General features: G+C 45.9%; 1 protein-coding gene across 4 annotated transcripts in view; it reads right to left on the bottom strand.

Annotated features, from left to right (window-relative positions):
* Nucleotides 1-3,307: 3,307 nt before the first annotated feature.
* AGBL4 (AGBL carboxypeptidase 4) overlaps nt 3,308-23,551 on the bottom strand; it is a 1,425,416-nt gene continuing 1,405,172 nt past the window's right edge. For 3 of the 4 annotated variants that reach the window (XM_070468194.1, XM_070468191.1, XM_070468192.1), the window contains 2 exons: nt 21,975-22,071; nt 14,228-15,646 (listed from right to left, as the gene is read on the bottom strand). In XM_070468194.1, coding sequence (XP_070324295.1) covers nt 15,526-15,646; nt 21,975-22,071 — 218 coding nt within the window. In that variant the 3' untranslated portion in view covers nt 14,228-15,525. Of the gene's footprint in view, nt 3,478-14,227; nt 15,647-21,974; nt 22,072-23,551 lie in introns of those variants that run through there. The other variant, XM_070468193.1, reaches the window with a different exon arrangement.

The raw sequence follows: 23,551 nt of genomic DNA, 5'->3' as shown, positions 1-23,551 counted from the left end.
ACCATAGTGGCCCTGGCCAGCACCCACTCTTGCCCCCTTGCCCTCATCATTTGGAACACTGCCCAGCTTCTGACTGCCAGCAGCTGCATTTATATGGCCACTCGAGACTACTTTGGCTCCGACCACAGCGATCTAGAAATGACAGGGAATTTAGGCTCATTGTGAGCAGCTGACTGGAGTTGGTGAAAAATACCTGTCTCTCTCATCCCAGGAGTGTGATCATCCTAAGATGTAAGTACACTGTCTCCCCAAGCTTCCCCAGGAGGTAGGTTCTGGTTATCTGCAGTGGCAGCTGGCTTGCTAATGAACATTTCATTGGCTGCCTACTCTCATCATCTCATTTTTCCATTTCCTTACTGTTTTTTCTTGAGACCCCTTCTTACATAAATCCCTCGTACTTGGGTCCTTACTCCAGGGCCTGTTTGGGGATAACCTGAACTAAGTGACCTTTGAAAAGTCATATAACTCTGCTCAGATCCTCAGTTTCCTAATCTGTAAAAGAAGGAATTTATATAGTACTAACCTCAAAGGTCTACAGGGAAGTTTAAAGGACACATTGCAAATGAAGGGTTTTGTATGTTTCTGTTCATAACAGCAAAATTTTAACATCAAAAAAATGGGAAATAACCTAAATGTCTAACAAGAAGGAATGGGTAAATATATTAGGTTTATCTGTATGATAGAATGGACATGAACTTGGGGAGGCTCCCCAGGAGATAGTGAGGGGCAGGGAGGCCTGAAGTGCTGCAGCCATGGGGTCACAAAGACTCAGACATGACTTAGTGACTGAACAACAACAGTATGATAGAATATCACATAATCAGTAAAAATTACTTTCAATGAATATCTGAAGACATGGAGAACTGTACATGAACACAACATATTACACATTTAGCAGGGGAGCTCAGTGGGGGGAAATGTCTAAAACTATTAACATGAAATTATGAAGAGTTGTTAAAATATACTTAAAATACATAGAGTTATCTTTGGATAAATGTCAAATGTCTTATATTTTTAATCATAAAAAAGGAAACATTACTTACAGAAATTGATTAAGATTTCAACAATAATAAAATATAAAGGGTTTCCCTGGTGGCTCAGTGGTGAAGAATCCACCTGCAAATGCAGAAGACATGGATTCGATCCCTGATCTGGGAAGATCCCACATGCAGTGGAGCAGCTGGGCCCATGTGCCACAACTACTGAGCCTGCGCTCTAGAATCTGAGAGCCGCAACTACTGAAGCCCAAGTGCCCAAGAGTCTGTGCTCTGAAACAGGAGAAGCTACGACAGTGAGAAGCCTGAGCGCTGCAACTATAGAGTAGCCCCCGCTAGTGCTTGGCACAACTAGAGAAAAGCCCATGTAGCAACGAAGACCCAGCCCAGCCAAAAATAAATCAATAAATAAAATTAAAAAAAATAAATAAAGATACCTTCAAAATGCGTAACAAACATGTTGTTTTTATTTTCCTTTTTCCTGGTCAAATGCATTAATTATTAAAAGAAAATTCAAAAAAATATAAATAAAAGACAATTCAGCTTTCATGCAATATCAGGGTAGACAAGCACGAGCCGGGCTGTGCAAAGGCTTAAGGAGTGTCTGAAGCTGAGGTTCTTTGAGCCCAAGCTTCAGGCTACTGCCCCTCTGCCCACCAAGTCTCTCCCTCCTTTGATCCTGCCCTGAGATGATTCTTCATAATTTTATTTCAGTCACTCTTCTGACTACCTTTAGTGGTGGGAATTCCAAGCTGGAGTATCAAGTTGAGGCAACTTCGTCAACAGGCCCAGCATCAATAGCACATTTGATGCATCTTGCTTGACCCAGCTCTAGATTCATTTCTTCTAAGGACTCCTTGACCTACCTGTCCATGCCCCATGTTGATCATCCCTATACATCCAACTTCCCCCAAACTCCATTTACTTCCCACATTGTAGGTAGAAATTATTCTTAAGAAGTAGAAACACCATCTATCCATCCATCTTTCCAGCCTTTCACTCAGCATATAACCACTGGATATGCAATGCTATGTGATCACTTGCTAGGTTCTTGGAATAAAGAGTTGACTCAGACACTGTCTCCACCAAACTTACCAGTCGTGGGATAGCAAAGACAAGGCACTCCTGCCTCACTTGAGTCTCCTGTACCCATGTCTAGCAGGTGCTTTTTTGCTGTCTGCCTTGCCGCTCCTCAAGTCCTCTGATTTCAGCACAGCTATGCTGGACAGTTCCAGGCATTTGGAACTGGGCTGGGGCTGTGTCAGGGATCAGCCTTGCAGAGCAAGACAGGAAGTGAAGAGGAATTTATACCCAAGGAGGCAACCCGCAGCTGTCTCCCTGTCTTCTGGGGAGACAACTCTGGGGAGTGTTTTAGCGCCAGTTCCAAGAAAGTTTCTGGGGGGATTGAGGCCCTTTCCCCTCAGTGATAATTAGCTCATTAACACACCATTTACTGGGTTTTCTCCCTGTCCTGTGTCACTTTTGCCTCTCCCTTATCTCTGCTTCCAGGTATCACTTGGAGGTTAAGCTGCTTGCTCTCAGTTTCTTGCTTTTGAAAGAACCCAAACTAAGATATCATGGCAGGCATTATGAGTGAAAGGAAGGAAGGAAAGAAAGAAGGGAGGAATGGAGGGAAGATAAAAGAAAGAGGGAGAGAGAGAAAGATAGGAAGGAAGTTTGATGGTATAATGAGAGGAGAGAAGGATGCTGGAGGTGGATGAATGACCCCCTCTTTGATGAAGGAAGGAGGTGGATGAACGACCACCTGCTTTGATGAAAGAAGACCCCGTCACCTCAGTATCCATTAGTGATGAAAGTCCACAGCTTCCTATGTGTGTTCCACCCTGTTGGCTTGACTGATTATCTTGGAAACACTGAGCCTATGAGTAATGTGGGTGTGACTAATAATAATAGTTACCCTCGAAGGAACACTTCCATTTGCTAGGGACTTTATATCATGTCAGTTAATTTTCACAAATCTCTTCTGACCTAGGCACTAATTAATCCCATTTTGTAAGTGAGGACCCTGTGGTTCATAGAGGTGGCTCAAGGTCATACAGTGGCAGAGCTAGACCTCAGCTGGGTCAGTCAGATACCAGAGTCCATCGTCCTGTGTGCCCCTCTCTACATGAGTCTATCACAGCATCCAATAAGGGTCCCACTTATCCAGTTGCTTGGCAAGCAATTTACATGCATGCTCTTGAAATCTGGGTGGGCCTTCTCACAGGGTCTATGGCAGCCCTAGCAGGGCTATGCAGTGAAGTGCAGTAAATAAAGCACAAGTCCATTTGCTACTCACCATTAACCAACACTTAAGATAAAACATCGCTTTATTTATTCTCTCTGGCAGCTCAAAATGCTCCACGGTGTCTGTTACACGGTGATGTTAATCAGGTCCGCAGCATTGCACCTTCTGTAGGCAAGGTTTGCCGAGTCACCCGCTGGCCTCATCTCTCTGGAGGCCTCTGGTTCAGCACCAGGTCTGAGGACAGAAAGAGTCTTTGGGAGGCCTGCATCACCACCAGTGTTGCTGAGCTAAGTATGGATTTTTACTACCTATACCTCTTGCCCAAGCATTGTTCTAGAAACCTGACATGATTTTCAAGGTTGACATGAGATCCTCTTTCAAGGGTGGGCAATTGGGTTGGAGGGGTCCTAGAACTCTCCAAGTGGCAGAATTGTAGGAGCCTTTAGTGATCACCTATGTCAACAGGCTCATTTAATAGATGTGCGAGCTGAGGTTGGGAGACGGAGACTGACTTCTCTAACTTTGCATGAATGCTAGTAGACTGGGATTTGATTCTGGATATTTTTGCTTCCAGTTCAGGCTCTTTCCAATGGATCATTTTGAGGTCCCCATCCCTTGCCCTCACCCCCTCCTCTTGTGTGGCTGTAGAATGGATGCATGTGGAGAATGTTAGTTCCTTTTCCCCACTGGGTCCATTTCCCCTGAAGTTCCTTAAGTAATCCCATGGATCAAGCAGAACACTCATTCTCAATTCCATTCTGCAAGGGAGATTGAGGTTCAGAGGGAAGACAACAGCAGCTGAATCAGGCTTAAATCCAGCCTTCTGACTTGGCACTTTTTTTTAATAACCACATGGCCTCCTTGAGGATGAATGAATGAATGAATGAATGGATTCTAAACATGCTAAAGAATGAATTCAGGCATGCACAATGAACAAGGCTTAACATTTGAAAATCCCCATCCCACGTATTTGCATTTCAGCAAAGGCAAAGTCTCAGGGCCCACGGAGCTGCTTTGCTCTGAGTTTATTCATGGCACTCTCCACTTCCAAATACCGCCCAGGACTCAGCCTGGTTTACAGCAGGCCCTGAGCAAGTGCTTTTGAGATTGAACAGAAGAGAACCCTCTGGAATCATGGCTCTGAACCATTCATTTCTCCAAGAGCAGCTTGAAGGGGTATTGGGGTGTTAAGGAGAGCAGTCTCTCCATTCTCAACACAACACCACAGCTGTGTTTCCAACCTTCAGTCGAGGCTGGCCTGAAGAAGGAGAAAGAGGGAAAACCCGGGAGGAGCGCAAAGAAGGCCAACACACAGGAAAGAGCTGTCAACACGAGGTCACCTGCTGACCACGTGAGGGAAAGGGGTTCTTGGTGCGCTTCCTACCCCAAGGGGCTGATCTGGTTGGAATCCCTATCAGCCTTCCCTGGGATTGGGAAGGAGGAGAGGTGACCCTGACATCCTCTGGGCACAGTCTCAGGGAGGCTGGCAAAGGGGGTGACCCATTAATATGGATGAAATGTCAAGAAAATTAGAGAGAATTTCAAACAGAAACTTAACCCAGGCCTCAGACTGGGAGGTGATAGAAAAATGTGCTTACAATTGACAATGATCTGTAATCTAATACTCAGTAATGCACACACACACACACATTTACAACTACACAAACTCATGCATTTTCACACCCAAATATAGAGATTACTCATAAAAGTCTCACACACAATACAAGTATACCAGTACACACCCATTTTACATCCATCATAGTGACTTTTTTTCCATCTCTCTCAGCCTCTCCCCATCCCTCTCCTTTCTTTTTCTCCCTGTCATGAATTCTCTTAGCTTTAAAGCTTGACAGCTTTCTATATGGACCTGTAAGCCAAGTTTGCTCTATTTTGCCCAGAAGTTTAAGGGGCTACCCTTATTTATGAACTTCTGGAGGGAGGGAGAGATGGAGAAACAGAGCGGCATTAACTTCACAGAAACATTGTGTTCAGAGCAGGCATCTCATCTCCATGCTCATCATTGTCATCATCATCATCATCATCATCATCATCAGCAGCAGCAGCAATACCTGCCAATTCTCAGTGAGTGTTAACTCTCTGCTGGGCCTTGTCCTGGGACCTGAGCAATGAGTAAGTCAGTTTTTCCATCCTTAATCATCTCACCCCCAGAACAAATAAAATAGAGTGCGGAGGATAGAGCTGATACAGAGAAATGAAATGCCAAAGCCACCGATAAGGGCCAAGTGAAAGGTTCAGACAATTATTCTTAAGAAGCTCAGTAGAGGATCTACCCCTGAGGGCTGGGAGGTGAGGGAAGACTTCCTCGAGGAGGCGTCCTGAAAGACAGGTAGAAATCAGGTCCGCAGAAAGGAATGAGAAGTGCTTGGCAAACACAGATGTTTAGTAAGTTCTGTTGGATGAATTAATGACAGGACAATCCATGTCAAAGCAAGGAATGGACCATGTAGGGGACATTTATGAGGTCTCAGAAGGAGAGGAAAAAACACTGGGAGAGACTTGTCTAAATTCTGTACTTTCCCAATCATTCTGTCTCTGGACCCTCACAATACTCTTGAGGGTTTGGTTGGTTGGGGATTATGTACCTGTTTCAAAGAGTAAGAACCAGAAACCAGCTGAAGCTCTGGGGTAACTCCAGACAGGGAAAGAGGCTTTTTTTTTTTTTTTTTTTAAATTGTCACCCATCCAGGCAGTATCAGAGCTGGAAGCAGAATCCATCCCAGTGGCTACATTTTGTAATCCTTCTCCCTTTATCATTTGAATCCTGGGGGCAGGAAGTGGTTTGGGGTGAAGGAAGAGGAAACCTGCTTTTTAACGCAAAGGTAGGGTGAGGGGTGGTTTAATAGAGGCCTCCTCTGCATTGCTCTGTCCTGATGTCCTGGCAAAATCTCGCTCTCATCCTTAGAACTCTGAGGGGAGCACCAGCTCTGCCCGTTAGAGCTCTGGGGGAGCACCAGCTCTGCCTGTAAGACAGTCATTTCTCAGCAGTCATTTCAAAGGCAGAGACGCAGGCGTGGAGGACGTGTGGGCACCGACATCCAGCTGGAGAGAAAAGGCCTAGAGCCAGGCTCAGGGGAATGAGGCAAAATGAGGTCGTGCACAGGAACAAAGATGAAGCAGCGAGTTCCCTGGGGCAGAGACTTTTTATAACCTGCATTAAATATGTATCATTTTGTCAGGCTCAGGACTGAACATATAAAGAGCGGAAAGTGGAAAGAACACAGCACTGGAACCTGGTGACAGCCAGGCTCTTCCACTTAGGAGCCGGGTGACTTTGGACAGGTTACTTAGACTCTCCAAGCTTCTTTTTCTTTCTCAGAGAACAACATCTGCTTCACAGGGTTGTTGTGACGGTTATATGAGATCGTATAAGACAAAGAAACCTGGAGTACCGGCCCTGGAGCTGAGCAGGCACTCGGCCAGGGCAGAAGAGCAGCCGCAGGAGTGGTGGTGGCAGCGGCAGCCCTCGGAGCAGTAGCTACAGCAGCAGCAACAGGAGTTGTTTTTACTGTTACAGGAAAAATGATCAAATTGCCCTGGGCTCTAGAAATGAATTTGGTCTTCAAGAAAAGACTGGAGATGAAGTAAATCCATCCCTTCCATTGAGACAGATTTTGAGAGTGGGGCCTTGAAGACCATCCAAGACTTCGCCTTTCACACGGAGCTGGAATTTAGTTCTGTAGGTAAGGGGAGCCATGGATGAAATCTGAGCAGTGGAACGTCTGAGAGGTCAGTGCTTTGGGAAGACAGATCTGTAATTAGGATCCAGTTATTAAAATAAGTTCAGAATGAGATTTTGAATTCAAAATTTATTCATTCTTTCATTCTTCTATATTAACTGAGTGCCCCTGACATGTCTGCAGCTGTGTTAGGTGATATGAGAGGAATAGAGATGAATAAAACCTAGTCTCTGCTCTCAGAAATTAGATGATAATGACGAAGGTGACTATTATCTCAGTGAAGTAATTGAGAAATAGATAAATCAACAAACAGCTGGGAGACCCAAGAAGAGGAAGCAATTCATTACAATTCTGCAACTGGGGAAGATGTCATGGAGGTGGGATAAGTCTTGAATGATGGGAAGGATTTACTTCAGTTAAGAAGAGTGGAGGAACACTTCCCTGGTGATCCGAGACTCCATACTCCCAATGCAGGGGGCCCAGGTCCAATTCCTGGTTGGAGAACTGGATCCCACATGCTGCAACTAAAGATCCTGAATGCTGCAACAAAGACTTGGTGCAGCTAGACGGATATGAGAGACACCAAGCAGGAAGAACCAGCAGGACGTGGCACCTGACCAGCAGGCAGGCGAGAAAGACACAGAAGTGGGATGATATCCAAGCTCTTGGCTTGGATAATTGTTTGGAAAGAGTTGCCATAAACAGGTGGTTATGTTTCATAGAGGTTGTGGATGCTCCTTTTCAAGAACTGATCAGCAAGAGAGTATCAGAAGGTGGGGAGGTCAATGAAGGACTGTTCCAGCAACCCAGGCAGGACACAGTGGTGGGAGTAAAGAGGAGGAAGAGCATGGAAAAGGGAGAGGAAGAAAAATAGATGACAATCCTGCAAATAAGTATTATCTCCCATATTAAAGACAGGGTAAGTAAACTCTGCTTTAAATGACTCGCAAGACAAAAATAAGGAGTGAGGTTGACAGGAAAAACTCAGGACTGTCTGACTCCTAAGTCACTCCATCATACTGCTGGAAGGCAGATGCATCATGGAGGCAGAAGCAATGAGCCTTGATGACTGGTTGGCTTTGTAGGGGGAAGAAGGGAAGGGAGTTAAGACAATGGCAAAGTTTCCAGGCAGGAAAATAGGACACTAACCAAGCCAGCTGGTGCCAAGGTGAGAAGCAGATCTGGCTTCAAGACTGAGATAGGGGCCAAAAAGAAACTTGAGGTCTTGGGGGAAAAGTGAATTTTAGACATGAAGGAATTAAAACAAGTGTCATAGAAAGGACTTTCTGAATTGGTCAGGCTTAGTGCTGAGGTTTGGGGCAAGCAGAGAGGCAGTGGGATGTGGCTGAGCTGAGTGTGTCCTCAATTTCTGTACGAATTACTTATGAGCTGTGGACTCTGGGCAAGGGCCTTAATTACACAGATACCAGTTTCTTCCTCCTGCAAAATGGGGAAAAATAAGCCCTGTCCAGCATGCACACTGAGTTTGATGAGAGCAGGTAGAGTTAATAGGGGTGAGTGTGCTTCAGGGAAGTCCTGAGTTTCAGCTGGCAGAGCGTATTGCTATAACTTTACAGAGAACACCCTGGAGACACTGGGAAAGAAAGTGAAAGTGAAAGTCGCTCAGTTGTGTCCAGCTCTTTGCAACTCCACGGACTGTAGTCCATGGACTTCTCCAGGCCAGAATACTGGAGTGGACAGCCTTTTCCTTCTCCAGGGGATCTTCCCAACCCAGGGATTGAACCCAGGTCTCCCGCATTGCAGGTGGATTCTTTACCAGCTGAGCCACAAGGGAAGACCAAGTAGACTTGAGTGGGTAGCCTTTCCCTTCTCCAGGGGATCTTTCCAACCCAGGAATCAAACTGGGGTCTCCTGTGTTGCAGGTGGATTCTTTACCAACTAAGCTATGAGGGACACTGTACACCAATCAAAAATAGCATAGAAAGAGGTTCTTATAAATCCTGCTAAGATTTGTTAGTTATTTTAATAAAACATGGTATCTTGCAGAACCTATACCCCCCACCCTTACTTTTTAGTCTTGTCAGTTCTGCCTTAAGTCAGTTCCCAGACTGTGTCCAGCCCTGTTTTCCTACTTGCTCTGAGCCCCAACTTGCAAATACACTGACCCCTCAGTGTGGCTGTTTTTCTTCCAGGTACTTTTCTCATTCCTTTCTTCAGGGAAGGTTTGTACTTCTGTCTGCACCTCATTTGGAAGTAAGAAAAGCTTTGGCTTCAAGGAAAGGGGTTTCTGATCCTAACAAGTTAAAGGTGTTGGGTTGGGGAGAGAGTTCTACTTTATGCCAAGTATTTTATAGGCGTTACTGTATTTTGAAGACAGCTTTATTGAGGTATAATTGATATACAAAGACCTATATATATTTAATGTTTACCATTTGATAAGTTTGGGCATAAGTCAGAAACTTGTGAGGCCATCATCACAGTCAAGGTAACAGACATATCCATCACCTCCAAACATTTCCTGTGCCTTTTTTGGGGTCTCTTGTTTGTTTTGTTGTTGTTGTTATAGGAAAACTTAACATGAGCTCACCCTTATGGCAGAAAGTGAAGAGGAACACAAGAGTCTCTTGATGAAAGTGAAAGAGGAGACTGAAGAAACTGGCTTAAAACGCAACATTCAAAAAATGAAGATCATGGCATCTGGTCCCATTACTTCACAGCAAGTAGATGGAGAGGCAATGGGAACAGGGAGAAACTATTTCCTTGGCCTCCAAAATCACTGCAGATGGTGACTGCAGCCATGAAAGTAAAAGATGCTTGCTCCTTGGAAGAAAAGCTATGACCAACCTAGACAGCATATTAAAAAGCAGAGACATTACTTGCCGACAAAGGTCCATCTAGTCAAAACTATGGTTTTTCCAGTAGTCATGTATGGATGGGAGAGTTGGACCATAAAGAAAGCTGAGTGCTAAAGAATTGATGCTTTTGAACTGTGGTGCTGGAGAAGACTCTTGAGAGTCCCTCGGACTGCAAGGAGATCCAACCAGTCAATTCCAAAGGAAATCAATCCTGAATATTCTTTGGAAGGACTGGTGCTGAAGCTCCAATACTTTGGCCACCTGTTTGGAAGAGCTGACTCATTAGAAAAGACCCTGATGTTGGGAAAGACTGAAGGCAGGAGGAGAAGGGGACGACAGAGGATGAGATGGTTGGATGGCATCACCGACTCGATGGACGTGAGTTTGAGCAAGCTCCAGGAGTTGGTGATGGACAGGGAAGCCTGACATGCTGCAGTCTATGGAGTCGCAGAGTCAGACATGACTGAATGACTGAACTGAACTGAACTGAACGTGAGAGCTACACTCCTAACAAATTAACTACCTCCTACAATATTAACTAGAGGTGCTGTGTTGTACATAGGTGTTATTATATTTAATCCTCCCAATAACTGGGATGTAGGTATTACAATTTCTGTTTTACAAATGTGGATCCTGGAACTTAAAGAGGTTAAATTATTTGCCCAAAGCCATTCAGCTAGTTAATGGAAGAACTAGGATTCACATTTCAGTCTATCTGACTTTTTCAACCAAGGTTGTCCATATTATAATATCTCCCCTGTTCTGTCTACGCTGGTGCCCCTTTGGCTGAGCTGAGCCATGAGGGAAAGAACCTCTAATCTCAGTGCCCTTAAATTGCTTAGGAGGTGGGACTCAGGAAATTTCTGAACAATGATTGAGGACACAGTGGACTCAGCTTACACAATCCAGAGGAAGAGGGTGATACAGAACTTGAACTAGATTATCTGCCTGGGGTCAGTAACCCAGAGGGTGCCTGGAAGGGCCCTTTACCTTACTGAGCTTCCAGGAAATCTGGAAGACCTAGAAGCTTCTGCGTGTCAAGTGATAAATGACACTCTACCCTGTTGGAGTACCCAGCAAGGACTCACACAGGTGTGCGGGAAGGAGAGATGGGAAGAAGGCAGGGTTCTAGCAGTAGGTGCTAAAAATTTCCTGAAATCCTCACACATACACCCAGCCTGGAAACTTCCACGCTCCATTCCTCTCTCCCATCCTCTCCTACCTCTCAGTGAGGCCATGATGTGCTTGTTAATCTGCTTTCACCTGTTTTCCTGTTTTGATCTGATTTTACCTGGAAACTAATGGAGAAGTTCCTGTGCAGAGTAATAGGAAGGGAACTGGGATTAAATCCAGGTTCTCACTAGCTTCCTTGGTGGCTCAGAGGGTAAAGCGTCTGCACGCAATGTGGGAGACCCGAGTTTGATCCCTGGGTTGGGAAGATCCCCTGGAGAAGGAAATGGCAACCCACTCCAGTACTCTTGCCTGGAGAATCCCATGGATGGAGGAGCCTGGTAGGCTACAGTCCACAGGGTCGCAAAGAGTCGGACATGACTGAGCGACTTCCCTTTCAATTTCTCACTAGCTATATGAATTTTAAAGAAAGTATTTTACTTTTAGGGGTTCTTAATTCTCTCACCTGGGAAATGAGAAAATGATACTTACCTCTAGGGGCTGTTGGGAGTATCCAGTGGGGCAATGTATGCAACAGCATCTGGCACAATGCCTGGCACACAGTAAATGTTCAATAAATATCTGGTGGGTGAATGAACTGATGCTCCACAAAGGTTAATCACTCCAGACGTCCAGGCCTGGCACTGCACTTACTACTTAGAAAAATGCGGAGTTGGGTCCTCTTAGGCAGGCCTCCAGTGAGTCATTGAATTACAGTTAAAGGACGCAAACTCATCCTGTACCCTCCCCAGCCCATGCAGGGGCAATGGGGAAGGCTCCCAGCTGAAAGGCCCTGGCTACTGCCGCGGCTGTAGTAGAGCAAATATCACCAGAAGCGGGTGACTCAGCCTCTGCTCCGGACCTCGGCACAAAGAATCCGGGCGGCCTCTGGCTTGTCTGCCACAGCTTCTGAAGGTAAACAGACTGACCTCTGGGCCTGTGAACTAATACCGAGCAAACCCGGCACTGTGTATGGAGATTTGCATGAAAGTCAGGCAGGGGCCCAGGGTTCTCTCCGCTCTCCTCCCTGCCTGGCTGCCCTGTTTTCTCACTCTCAGTACGCTAGTTTGGTAGGTGGTTCTACACACTGTGGCTCTGTCCTGAGAAGGAAGTGGGCGGACAAGAGAGGCTAGAGCGCCCCCTGCTGGGGATGAGTGAGCTGCTAGCTTCTGGATGGTTCACTAGCTGTCTTTCTGTGTTGGTGCTGTCCTCAACCTCAGTGCTGAAACTCTTACACTCTTAACCTGAGACGGTAGGTATAACCTGGTCCAGGAATGCTAGGGAGTTGCTGAGCAGGCTAGGGCCACAAAGAGGTCCACTGGCAACCCCTGGTCCCTTAGACTGAGCCTCCCTGCTCTACTTCTGGGGAGAAGCAGAGAGCAATTTTGCAAACAGGTCCTACAGTCTTATGGTCATGTATTTTTCCCTCCTAAGGATTGCTAACTGTCAGCAGGGCCCGTATTCTGTAATTCAGACGTTGACTCTCATTGTTTAGTGTTAAGTGATACTTATTATACTGTAAACTCCATGGTCTGACATTGGAAATGTAACCTCCCTCTTACATCATTCTCCCCACAGTTATAGACTAGGAAGTAATTCAGCATGACTTAAAGGAAGAAAATCCCTCTCATTTCTCCATGACAGATGTTCATTCAGATTCTGCTTGCATGCCTCTAGTGATGGGGAACTCTGTGTCTCTCAGGGACCTCATCCAGTGGTTGACAATTCTATTCACTAGAAGGTTTTCCTCAGTTTTGAACTGAAATTTGTCTTACTGAGACTACTTCCCTGGATTTGGTTCTAACCTGTTGGCAACACAGAACAAGTTTGCTTTTTTTCTGACAAAAAGAATATCCAAGATACTTTTCCAACTTTTTAGATATTGTGATCTTGCTTTCCTTAACCCTACTCCCTCTTATTTTTCATCTCATGGATAAACAGCTCCTGTTTCCTTATCCATTTCCAATGGGAAGTGATTTGCAGACACCTTATCATCCTGGTCACATCCAACTAGCAGCTAGCCTTGATTGAATGATTTTCTGTGCTGTGCCTAGTTGCTCAGTCGTGTCTTACTCTTTGCAGCCATGGACAGTAGCCTGCCAGGCTCCTCTGTCCATGGGGATTCTCCAGGCAAGAATACTGGAGTGGGTTGCCATGCCCCCCTCCAGGGGATCTTCCCAACCTGGGAACTGAATTGGGATCTCCTTCATTTCAGGCAGATTCTTTACCAACTGAGCTACCAGGGAAACCCCAATATCCCCCATAAAATCCCATTAAACCCACATACCTACTGTAATGAGGTAGACATTACTATCACCATGTTATAGGAACTAAGATTCAGAGAGGTTAAATAACTTACCCAAGATCACACAGATATTAAGAGACAGAATAAAGGTTTGAATGCAGAATTAGAATCCAGAGTTGCCTGACTCCAAAATTTTCTTTTAAACCACTAGCACACCTGAGCTTTTAAGACCTATGGTCCAATTAATCAATGCAGCTTTTCAGAAGTGCAGTTATATTTTCATAACTGAAAATATCCTATTGATAAAAAGTTGATGAAAGTAGCTACTTTTTTCTGTCAATGAAGATTTGGTCAAACAGGTATCAGATCAGTTTACTTCTAGTAAAATGTAAATTGGAAAAATACATGTGTGAGTGTATGCTCAGTCGCTTCAGTTGTGTCCGACTCTGTGTTACCCTATGGACTGTAGCACCCCCCTACCCCCAGGCTCCTCTGTCCATGGGGATTCTCCGGCAAGAATTCTGGAGTAGTTGGCTATGCCCTCCTCCAGGGGATCTTCCTGACCCAGGGATCAAACTTGCGCCTCCTATGTCTCTTGCATTGGCAGGCAGGTTCTTTACTACTAGCACCACCTGGGAAGCTATGCCATAATTTAATAGGCAGTATAAATCTATAAAATGAACTACCTAAGCACCAAAAAAAAAGTGGGGTCTAAATATGGTCACCTTATGAAAGCAATTTGGGCAGGGAAAAATAAATCTGGTCTATTATCTCAGATTTTATGCAATCTGCCTCTCTTTATGCCATCTCAAGAGATGCTCTTGTTTCTGAAAGGCCTACCACAGTGTTGATTTGCATTGAGCTGGCTTCAGTCAAATAAACTCCCCAGGATTCTGCCACAGGAACGGCTGGAAAGTCAAGCCTTGACTGTCCTTCCTTACCTTGATGACAGAGTCCCAAAGTGAGGGTTACATCAAATTGGGTCATCTGGCTGGTTCTTGAGGGAGAGAGAGACCTAGAGGGAAGGGTGCCAAGAATGCTCAGAGGGACAGAGGAGCTGCAGGAAGCACTTTATTTGTGTTCCTCTGGGCAACAAGAACCCAGGGGAGAAGCTGTATATACAACACAACATTTGTAGCCAACTAACATATGGGTTTTTTTTTTTTAATCATTTCTGAAAAGCAATAAGCAAAGGGAGAATAAGCTTTGTTCTCAATTTTTAACATACTTTGAAAATCTCCAATCCAAAGCAAAAGAATACTAAACTGAAGCTTTGTGCTAAAGGCCCTATCTCCCCGGAGCCTCCCTTCCTCTCCCTATCTCCTAATCCTCATTTCCAGGAGGTCATTTTAATTAGCAGGCTGTCATGGTGACTCAGCCTGCTGCTTCACAGACAGGAAGTGAGCGGACTCCCCTGGACCCATTCATCATGCAAAGGCACTTTACTCTGTAGAAAAATGCACAATACTGAGCTCGCCCTGCCTTGGGAATTGCCACTGTTGTTGTTTTACTTTATCAACCCCACCTGCCTTGGGGTGCATCCTTTTATCTTTTGCATCTTCTGTATCTGGCAGTCAGCCTCCTCCCCTCCATGGCAGATTTTTCATATCTTCTTCTTCAGTGGTCAGTTTTGATCTCAGATCCTAGGATCTAGAGATCTTAACCATGAGAGAGACCTTCTGGAAGGTGCAGTTAATACTTTTTGTTTTAGGAGCTAAAGTTGCAATGAAACTACCTGGGTCATTGGGACATAGGTCTCAGGGCAGTTCTCTGAAGTTGCATGCTGGGCTTTAGGGCAGTCAGGCAGCATGCAGCTCATAGATAAAGTGACTGTATGTCTAAGACCATCGTGACCTCAAAAATTCTGACCCGTTGTTACCAAAGGTGCATTTGTCTTTTGTTTTGTATGCGTTGATGGCATTGTTTTGGGTCAGCAAATATGGACACTGCATTTCTAAAACAGTTAACAACCGTGGCCTAAAAGGCAGCCATCTGTAGTAACTGCACCACTTAGAACAGTGAAGGGCCTGGAAAGCACTGACTAGAGAAGGGATGTGGGGTTTTTCTCTTCCTGTGAGGCTCTCTGCCTTGTGGAAATTAGCATCTGTACTCATCTGGTCTGGGTCTTCTATTTTGTTCCTCCTGAGCCTTAAGCTGAAGGCTCACAATTGATTTTCAAATGGTAAAAAGGAAAATCAATGATGAAATTTCTCATTCTTTCTCCTTCCCTTTCACTAGCTTATACGTTTTCTCACAGTCATTATCTTGGAAACTAGAATAGGGTGATTAATTTCATGGCCCAGCAGAAAACGCATGCTCTTGTCACCACAAGACCTCCCTGGACTCCACATCCTTAAAAAGAGTTTGAAGGGTCTTTGTGGTTCACTGAACTCTTCTTGTCCCCTTTGCCGTTGGGGTGGTTGCTGGCCGGGCCCCGCAGGATTGGGTGCTTGTAGGAAGGGGGTTTTCCTTTCCTGCAAAGGGGGAGATAACAAAGAGAGAAGAAAGACAGCACATGTACACACTGCATTGGAATCATCTGTGTGTATGTCTATCTTCCCCAATGGACTGTGAGCCGTGAGTCCGCCACTGGACTAGGAGCAGTGGCCTTGAATGCCTCATCTAGGCATCTCAGGAACCCAGCCCAAGGCATGACTGAATGAAGGACGCTCAGATGAATGGACGGGTTGTATCATTCTGGTTCTGGAGAAAACCTAACTGCCCTATGGTTATAACACTTCCAGATTTCCACCTTGATTCTAACTCGGTCTATCCTTTTCACCTTGGGATGTGGATGAACACATAGATGAGCTGTAGGTTGGCAGGGGCTTCATTCCCTTCGTAACCACAGACTTCATTCCAGGGGCTTCATTCCCTTCATAACCATCATGGGCTCCAGAGTCCCTTTATATTTCTCAGCATAACCTAATTATGGCATTTCACGGTGGGTCTGTCTCCCCTACAAGCTTGGGGGCTGTCCAAAGGCAGAGATGTGTCTGTTTGACCTCTGTATCTCAGAGCTCAGCACCCAATGTAATACCTTTCACATTACTCTTCAACAGCTGTTCACCTTCTGTTCTGCTCCTAGTGGGCAGGAACCAAGTTTTATCTGTGTTTGCATTTTTCCTCACATGGGGCCTTATTTATTACATTTTGAGTAATAAATTGATGTGACATTCATTCAAGCATTGGACTATGATTTATATGCAGTGGAAAGACTGGCCAATCCAGAAAGAACTGAACTGAATTCTCAGGCCAGGTATATATGAGAGGTATGACCTTGAGCAAGTTATTTTTAATTCTCTGAGCTTCGTTTACAAAATGAGGATAAAATATTCCAATTTCAGGGTGATGTGACGTTAAGTGAGACAATACAAATAAACACACCTCGTGTCTTCCTTTGCCTACTATAACTTACAAAGGCATGCTGCTAGGTGCTAGGTATGGTCCAATGGACTCTGGAGGTGACAGAGGTGAATCAGACATTGATGTCCTCAGGCTGCTTACAATTTAGTAGAGGTCATAGATGTATAAAATAACTACATAAAATAATAAATAATAAGAATGACAACTCTTGGCAGAAAATGGTAATGCCACAAATATGGGAATCTTTTGGGCTGTTAGAGGTAGGATTCAAGAAGTGACTGCTTATAACCCATGCTGCTCTGATTCTGGAGTATCATTTCCTTCATTGCTGATGAGGCATGAATAGGGTAAAGACAAGACCAGGTGTCAGCACATAAAAGAGGCACCTCACCCTCATGTAGCTCCTCAACCAGGAAGCCTCACAGACTAAGATTCTACGCTCATGAAAGACCTTGCTAAGACAGGAAGATCATCTAGCATGGTTGAGATACATCTAAGTCTTAGTACCCAACAAAAGCCTGGAACACACACTTGGAATGTCGTTAACAGGCGATGTGATCTTCAGGAAGTCCTTTCTCTTCCCTGGCCCCTGCTTCTTCTTTTGTAAAATAGTAGCACCCGTGTCCTTCCTGCATTCTGGGTGCTGGTGAATGAGGCCTGGGGAAGAGCTTTGCTCATTACAAGGTGCCATTCACGTGTCACTGAGAGGGTGGGTCTTTACTCCCAAAGGAAGCATGGGAAACAAGTGGATTTGTTTCTTTGGGGGTGAAAGAGGGTGTGCAAGCCCAGGTATGATCACAGGTGGGGTGGTCCCAGGTAGATGGCGTGCATGGGGAGAGGGTGTGTGATAGCCAGGGAGGAGTGTGGACATGAAAAATGACTGTGGGGTCCTTACAAAGGCAAAAAGCATCCACAGCTCCAGATGGGGTGGCAGAGAGAGGCATCAGCAGGCAAACCTCTCATCTATGGGCCCCACAGAGCTACTCTTCTTCCTACAGGGCCCTCTTCCACCTATCTGGACTCCCTCCTTTGGAAAGCCAACTCCCCAGAAAATAAGCTGCACCCTCCCCTGGTTCCCACAGCACTTTGGGCCTCATCTCTCAGCATGCCATTTTCTGGGGAGTTATTTGCCCAGCTGTTTTTCTCATAGGACTGTTAGTTTGATGCATCTGATTTCTCTCCATAAGTCCTGAATAGTATGAAGTATGGCTTGAGGATTGTTTAATGAATTAAATGAACTGTTAGTCCCATCTTTACCATCTCTACTGTCCTCAGCATCCAGGCCTGCCATTACCTTAGAATGTGCCTTTTCAGCTTCTGCTTGCTGCCTTCCATGCCCTTTCCCTCCAACCTGGAATGCCTCCCTCTCCTCCATTTCATCCATTTGAATTCTACATGTCCTTGAAAACCAAGTTTAAGCCCCACTTCCTCCATGAAGCCTTCCTGGGATACTCCTGATGGCTGCCAAATACTCGCCACTAGTTGTGGGAGAGTAATTTCTGGTTGGGTCTCACTTTTCTATAACACGAAGGGGTTGAAGCGGATGATTCTTAGAGGATGCTTCAGTTCTACCATTTCATAACTCATATATTCAGAGCTTATGGAGGACTTACTCCCAACCAGGCCTTGAATGTGCGCTGAGGTCCTTAAACAGTTCCTTCAGGAGCAATCCATCTAGTGGTGGAGCCAGACACACAAAGATGCTATGACAATACGCTCTGGGATGTACCCTGCACACATGTGTGCAAAATGCAGTTAGGGGTTCAGCAGACAGAAGGAGGTCTATCTCCAGTGGAGAACAAGGACCAAGAAACAGAGGTGCGATATCCAAACTGGGCTTTGAGAGATAAGCTGGCATTCTCCATCTAGAGCCGGACAGGGAGAACATTCCAGGAAGAGGGGAAAGGATGAACATGGAGCAATGACTTACTTACTTGGAGTATAAAGTGGTAGAAAGCAGGTAGGGTGGAGACGGGGCTCACAGGGAAAGGTGCATGCTAGGAAGCTGGATATGAAGTTTTCAATGTAGGCCAGGGCTTTGACCAGCAAGAGGAGGAATTGAAACATTACTGAAGGTAATGGGGAACCATGGAGGCTTTTGAAAGAGGGCACAAGGTGCTAGGTAGCTGAGCACATTCATACATTGCTTGGTATGGTTTGTGATGTTTGCATGTGGACATGCCTTCTCCTCTGTGAATCTGGGCTCCTGATGGGCAAACATTATCTATGTTCCCCCAGCATCAAGTTCAGGGCTCCAGTGAGATGCAGAGCTGATGATTCCCACCCCTCCCCCTACACACAGACATACATCCAAACCCCACCGTGGAGGCAGCCCTTTACTGTCACTGAGTCTGAGCCTGCCTCACACTCAGAGGCCTGCCCACCCTCCGTGCTCACGGTTCATCTCCCCACAGAGGCTCACCTGGCCTGTTCATTGTCCTCGTCTAATTTGTATCCACCTTGATGGGACATTCTGTGTCCCTGTGGTTGAGATAAGTGTGGGGGTCTCAGCTCTGGTCATCGATGGCATGTCTCTGAGCCCGCACTCACATCTTGTCCCTCTCCCCTTCAGGGCCCTCCCAGGGATGCTGACAGGCTCCTACTAGCACATGGGTAGAAGCTGACACAGTATAATTATCCATCGAGATGGGAGAAAACAAAGATTAATTCTGAATCAAAACATGCAATTTGCCTTTGAAACTAGAACTGCTCTTTCATGTATGTTATTCAATGCTTGGGTGGAAAATAATACAAAAATGGGGACCTAGTCAAGTCCCAAATCAGAGCTGTGTATCCTCCTGAGATTCATGTTTTCAAGAGTTGCTGACAAATTGAGAACTAAGTGATATTCAAAGTTCGATGAGGGAGCAATGTGGGGATTGGAGAGGGTGTTTATTCTATTTTTCTTAGATGAAGGGTGGGTGCCTTTACTGTGAGTCTTCAAGGCTGTGGACTCTGAGGAGGGAGTCCTTCAACTCTTCTCTAATGAGGGTTCCAAAGCTCAGCGCAATGGGGGTCCCATAAGCAGGGCCCGGAACGCCCAGTTTCAGGGGCCTGCCTACCCCATCTTGAAGAACTCTTCACTAACTGATGCTCAGAACATGAGGCTGGGGATTGGGATGGTGGGGCCTGGCTACCTAGCCCTGCATGTGGCTAGTCCCGTCCACTCCCAGGGCCTTGGATGCCGTATCTGCACAATGATGATCGTTACTCTTGCTGATGTCAGGACTGACAGTGCAACATGCAGAACAAAGTGGGAAATGATCAAGTTAATTTTATTCAGGCTGATGGAGGACCTGAAAGAGACAATCCCCAAATTAACTTGTAAATGAGATTCTATGGATTCTTTTGAGTTTATAAAAGTGAAGTCGCTCAGTCATGATCGACTCTTTGTGACCCCAGGGAGTAGCCTGCTAGGCTCCTCCATCCATGGGATTTTCCATGCAAGAATACTGGAGTGGGTTGCCATTTCCTTCTCCAAGTGATCTTCCCGACTCAGGGATCGAAACTTGGTCTCCTGCACTGCAGGCAGACTCTTTTCTGTCTGAGCCACCAGGGAATCCCCCAAAAGCTCCTTCTAAAGGCTAATCCACCAGGATGGGGGCGAACACCTGAGGCAGAGCACGAGTTTATAACACTTTAAATTTTAAGGACTTAACCCATCAAGAATGACTTCTAAGGATGAACTGAGCACCTTCATCTAGAGGTGAGCGTCTCAAAGTCAGGGTCATGCTTTAATCATTTATTCATTCAAGCATCCCCTTCCCCACTAGGGACCTGGCATAAAGTGCTGTTGTCCTAAGTGAATGAATGAAAGGATATATACATGAAAGCACGCTCCATACAGCTTAGGCACCGTGGGAGAACAGAGAAGGAAAAGACCTGCTCTTATCCACTCTGATGGGGGTGAACAACTGAGACAGAATACGCTGTGGAGCAGACTCCTTGTGGAGCTGGGGCTCAGAGAGGAGGGACTCCTAACTTGATGGGATGTGGCTTCTGAGAGATCATCCAGCCCAACTAGATAAATCCAGGGACTTGCCCGAGGCTGTGATGAGCTGTCTGGAAATCTGGGCCTGTGGCACAGAAGCCCCAGAAGATGGAAGCATTCATTGAGCACCTCCTGGCTACCAGGCACCAGACCATGCTTGTATCTAATCTTTAAAACCACCCTTAGAGGTTGCTGTTGTTACCCTCACTTTAGGAAGGCAGAAAGAGGTTTCACAAAGCCAGGAAATCTGTCTCACATCCCACCAGCTTGAGACAGAATTTGAACCTACACTGACAGTGAGAAAAGGTTTCTGCTGGAGGTAGAGCTTAGCTGGACTTCAGTCCAGCTTTGGAATAATAAACACCTAGGATCAAATCCTGCCTCTACAAAATGTCTTTGACCTCAGGAAATTTTCTTTACCTTTCTGAGCTTCCTTTTCCTCATTTGTAATATGATGAAGAAATTATCTATGAGGAATGAATAAGACCATGTACAAAAAGTACTTGGCTCAGTAAATAACAGTGATTAACATTGTTTTTGTTAATAACAGATTCAGGAGGAAGGTGCATCAGTACAAAGGCCCTGAGACAGCAAAGCATTTGGGCAAGGTCATGAGCAAGGTCAGTGGGAAGATTTGGTTTGGCAGGAACCTTTTAAATTGATATCATTAAGTCCTTCAAGGAGGCTGGACCACTAGGCAAGTAGGAGATGAGGTCAAGGGGTAGGGTGAGGCCAGCACATCCCAGATGCCACTGGGTGTCCCTGCCCAAATGCTCACTGGGCTCATAGCCAGCAGGCATGGGAATGCCCAGCACTCTGGGCTCTGGTCCAGCGCTCAGGAAGGACACTCATCACTTGACCTTCTCTCTTCACCAGCCCAAAAAGCTGACCACGGCAGAGGACCTGAGGGGAAGCTTCTCAGGGCCGTGTCCTCTAAGCACCGAGTCTTTGCATCTTGACAGTGGGGGCCTATCATATGTACAGGGTGCATACATGCCTGGCACTGTGCAAGGTTCTCTAACGTCTCTTAATAGTCTTCTAAGTGAGAATCACTGTCCCCACTTTACAGACGAGGAAACTGAAGGATCAGAGGCCTTATGAGAGCCGATGATACAGGAATCCTAGAGGGTGAGCTGTCAGATGGAGTAGCACATGGATATACCCAGACCAGCTTGGAATAGTGGCTGGACTCAGCCTCCCAGCAACTCCCAGTCCTGTGGGTTCCCATGTTAGACCCAGAAATGTGACCACCCCCTCACTGTCTCACCCCATAATGATACCCCCAACTCAGCAAACTGCGCTGTGAAGCTCTTCGGCCACTACAGTCTCTGTGGCAGGGCTGGGATCATCTTTCCCATACCGCCCAGGGCCAGACAGAGGCTAAAGGAAGCTGCCCCTGAACAAGAAGCCAGTTAAGCAGGACACAAGCTGTGCCTAGCACTTACCGCAGCCTCGGCATGGGGATCGCCACTTTCTCGACCATGGGGTTCAGCCGGTAATAATCCAAAAATGTTCTCGCCACATTCCGCCCCAGCTTCATATCTGCAAGGGTGGGGGTTAAGGAACAACTCTGGACTAGTAAGAAAATTGACAACAGTAACAAAACAGTATCACTACTCACTCTTCTATGTGTTGTATGTACTATCTTTTCGATTTTCACAAATCCTTAAATATTAGATACTATTATTTGTCTTTTTTACCAGGTGAGAAAATTGAGATGCAGAGAAGTTCAATCATGTGTTCAAAGTCATAGAGCCTGGAAGGAATCTTACTCTGAAGCCTGTGTTCAGAGATTTTAGAACCTACTGCATCCTTTTGGGAATCACTGGGCTTCCATGGTCTGCCAATCAGGTGGCCCAGGGGGAGGCAGATAAGCAAGACCCAAGGGCAAGAGACCTTTCGTTGTATAGAGACCAAGGCCTTCTTGACCTTCAGGGATTAGTCACCTACCTTGGTAACCTTGGGGACAATGATAAAACCTTCTCACCCTAAATAGTATCCTTGGTCCGCCTTGAAGTCTACCAATAATGAATCCTTAGGGTAAGTACTTGTGACCTGTTAAACACAAGCTCCCCAGGAAAGGGGAAATGGTCAATTCCATATTGACCAGTAACACTTTAGTATAAATTTGCACAACAGTCATCTATTGGACAACATGGGACATAGGCTCTGTGCATTATAGTTCACATCTCTGGACCTTCACATGAGCGATTTCCTCTGCCTCACTTTTCTTCAGCTAATTTGTAACTGTCAGTTTTTCAGTTAGGTGATGTCTCTTTAGTAAGGCACAATGCTCTTCTCCCAGGCCTATGAGTGGTGCTCTTGCCCTCTGCTCCTGTGGCTTCTGAACTGACTTCATTCAAAGCACTAATCTTTTATCTCACGTCCCCCAGCTCTGAATATCCAAACCATCACCAACTCTTACCCAGGGGAACATCTTTGTCTTTAGTTGGTCCACTTTTCCCCAGGCCCCTGCTGTCTTCCTAGAAAAGGCCAGCATCATCTTTTCCTTGAATTGCTGTCATCCTGTCCTAGTGGCCTCCCAGCCACGAGGCTGCCTGCTTCTGCTCCATTTTCTATAAAGTTGCTGGTGGGATGGGGTGAAAGGGTAGTTGTTCTAAAGCACAGATCTGCCCACGTCATCCAACTGAGAAAAACCTTTCAGTGACTCCCAGTTGCTTTTAAAATTCAAATTTGGAACTTGATTTACTGGGTCCTTTGTAATTGGGTCTCAGCTTTGTGCTTGCTGCCTCCTGCCTTCCACCCCTCAGACTTTACATTCCAGTGATACTGAGTTTCTTTCACCTCCAGGCCTTTGCCCATTCCACTCCATCTTCCCAGACCATTCTCCCCTTTGCCCACAGGCCTTACAGGGCCAACACACCTTCTCAGCCTCCAGACACCTCCATTTAGTCGTCACTTCACTGGGAACATCTCAGCTACTACTCCATCCGGGGTCATGGAGCTGGGCCAGCATATGCGAAACAGTCAAGCAAGTTCTCACCCCTCACTTCGAGGTGTC

Source organism: Odocoileus virginianus, chromosome 5 (assembly GCF_023699985.2).
Source record: "Odocoileus virginianus isolate 20LAN1187 ecotype Illinois chromosome 5, Ovbor_1.2, whole genome shotgun sequence".
In the NCBI taxonomy this organism is placed as follows: Eukaryota; Metazoa; Chordata; class Mammalia; order Artiodactyla; family Cervidae; genus Odocoileus; species Odocoileus virginianus.
Note: the sequence above shows the minus strand (reverse complement) of the source record. Positions and strands in the feature narration are given on the sequence as shown.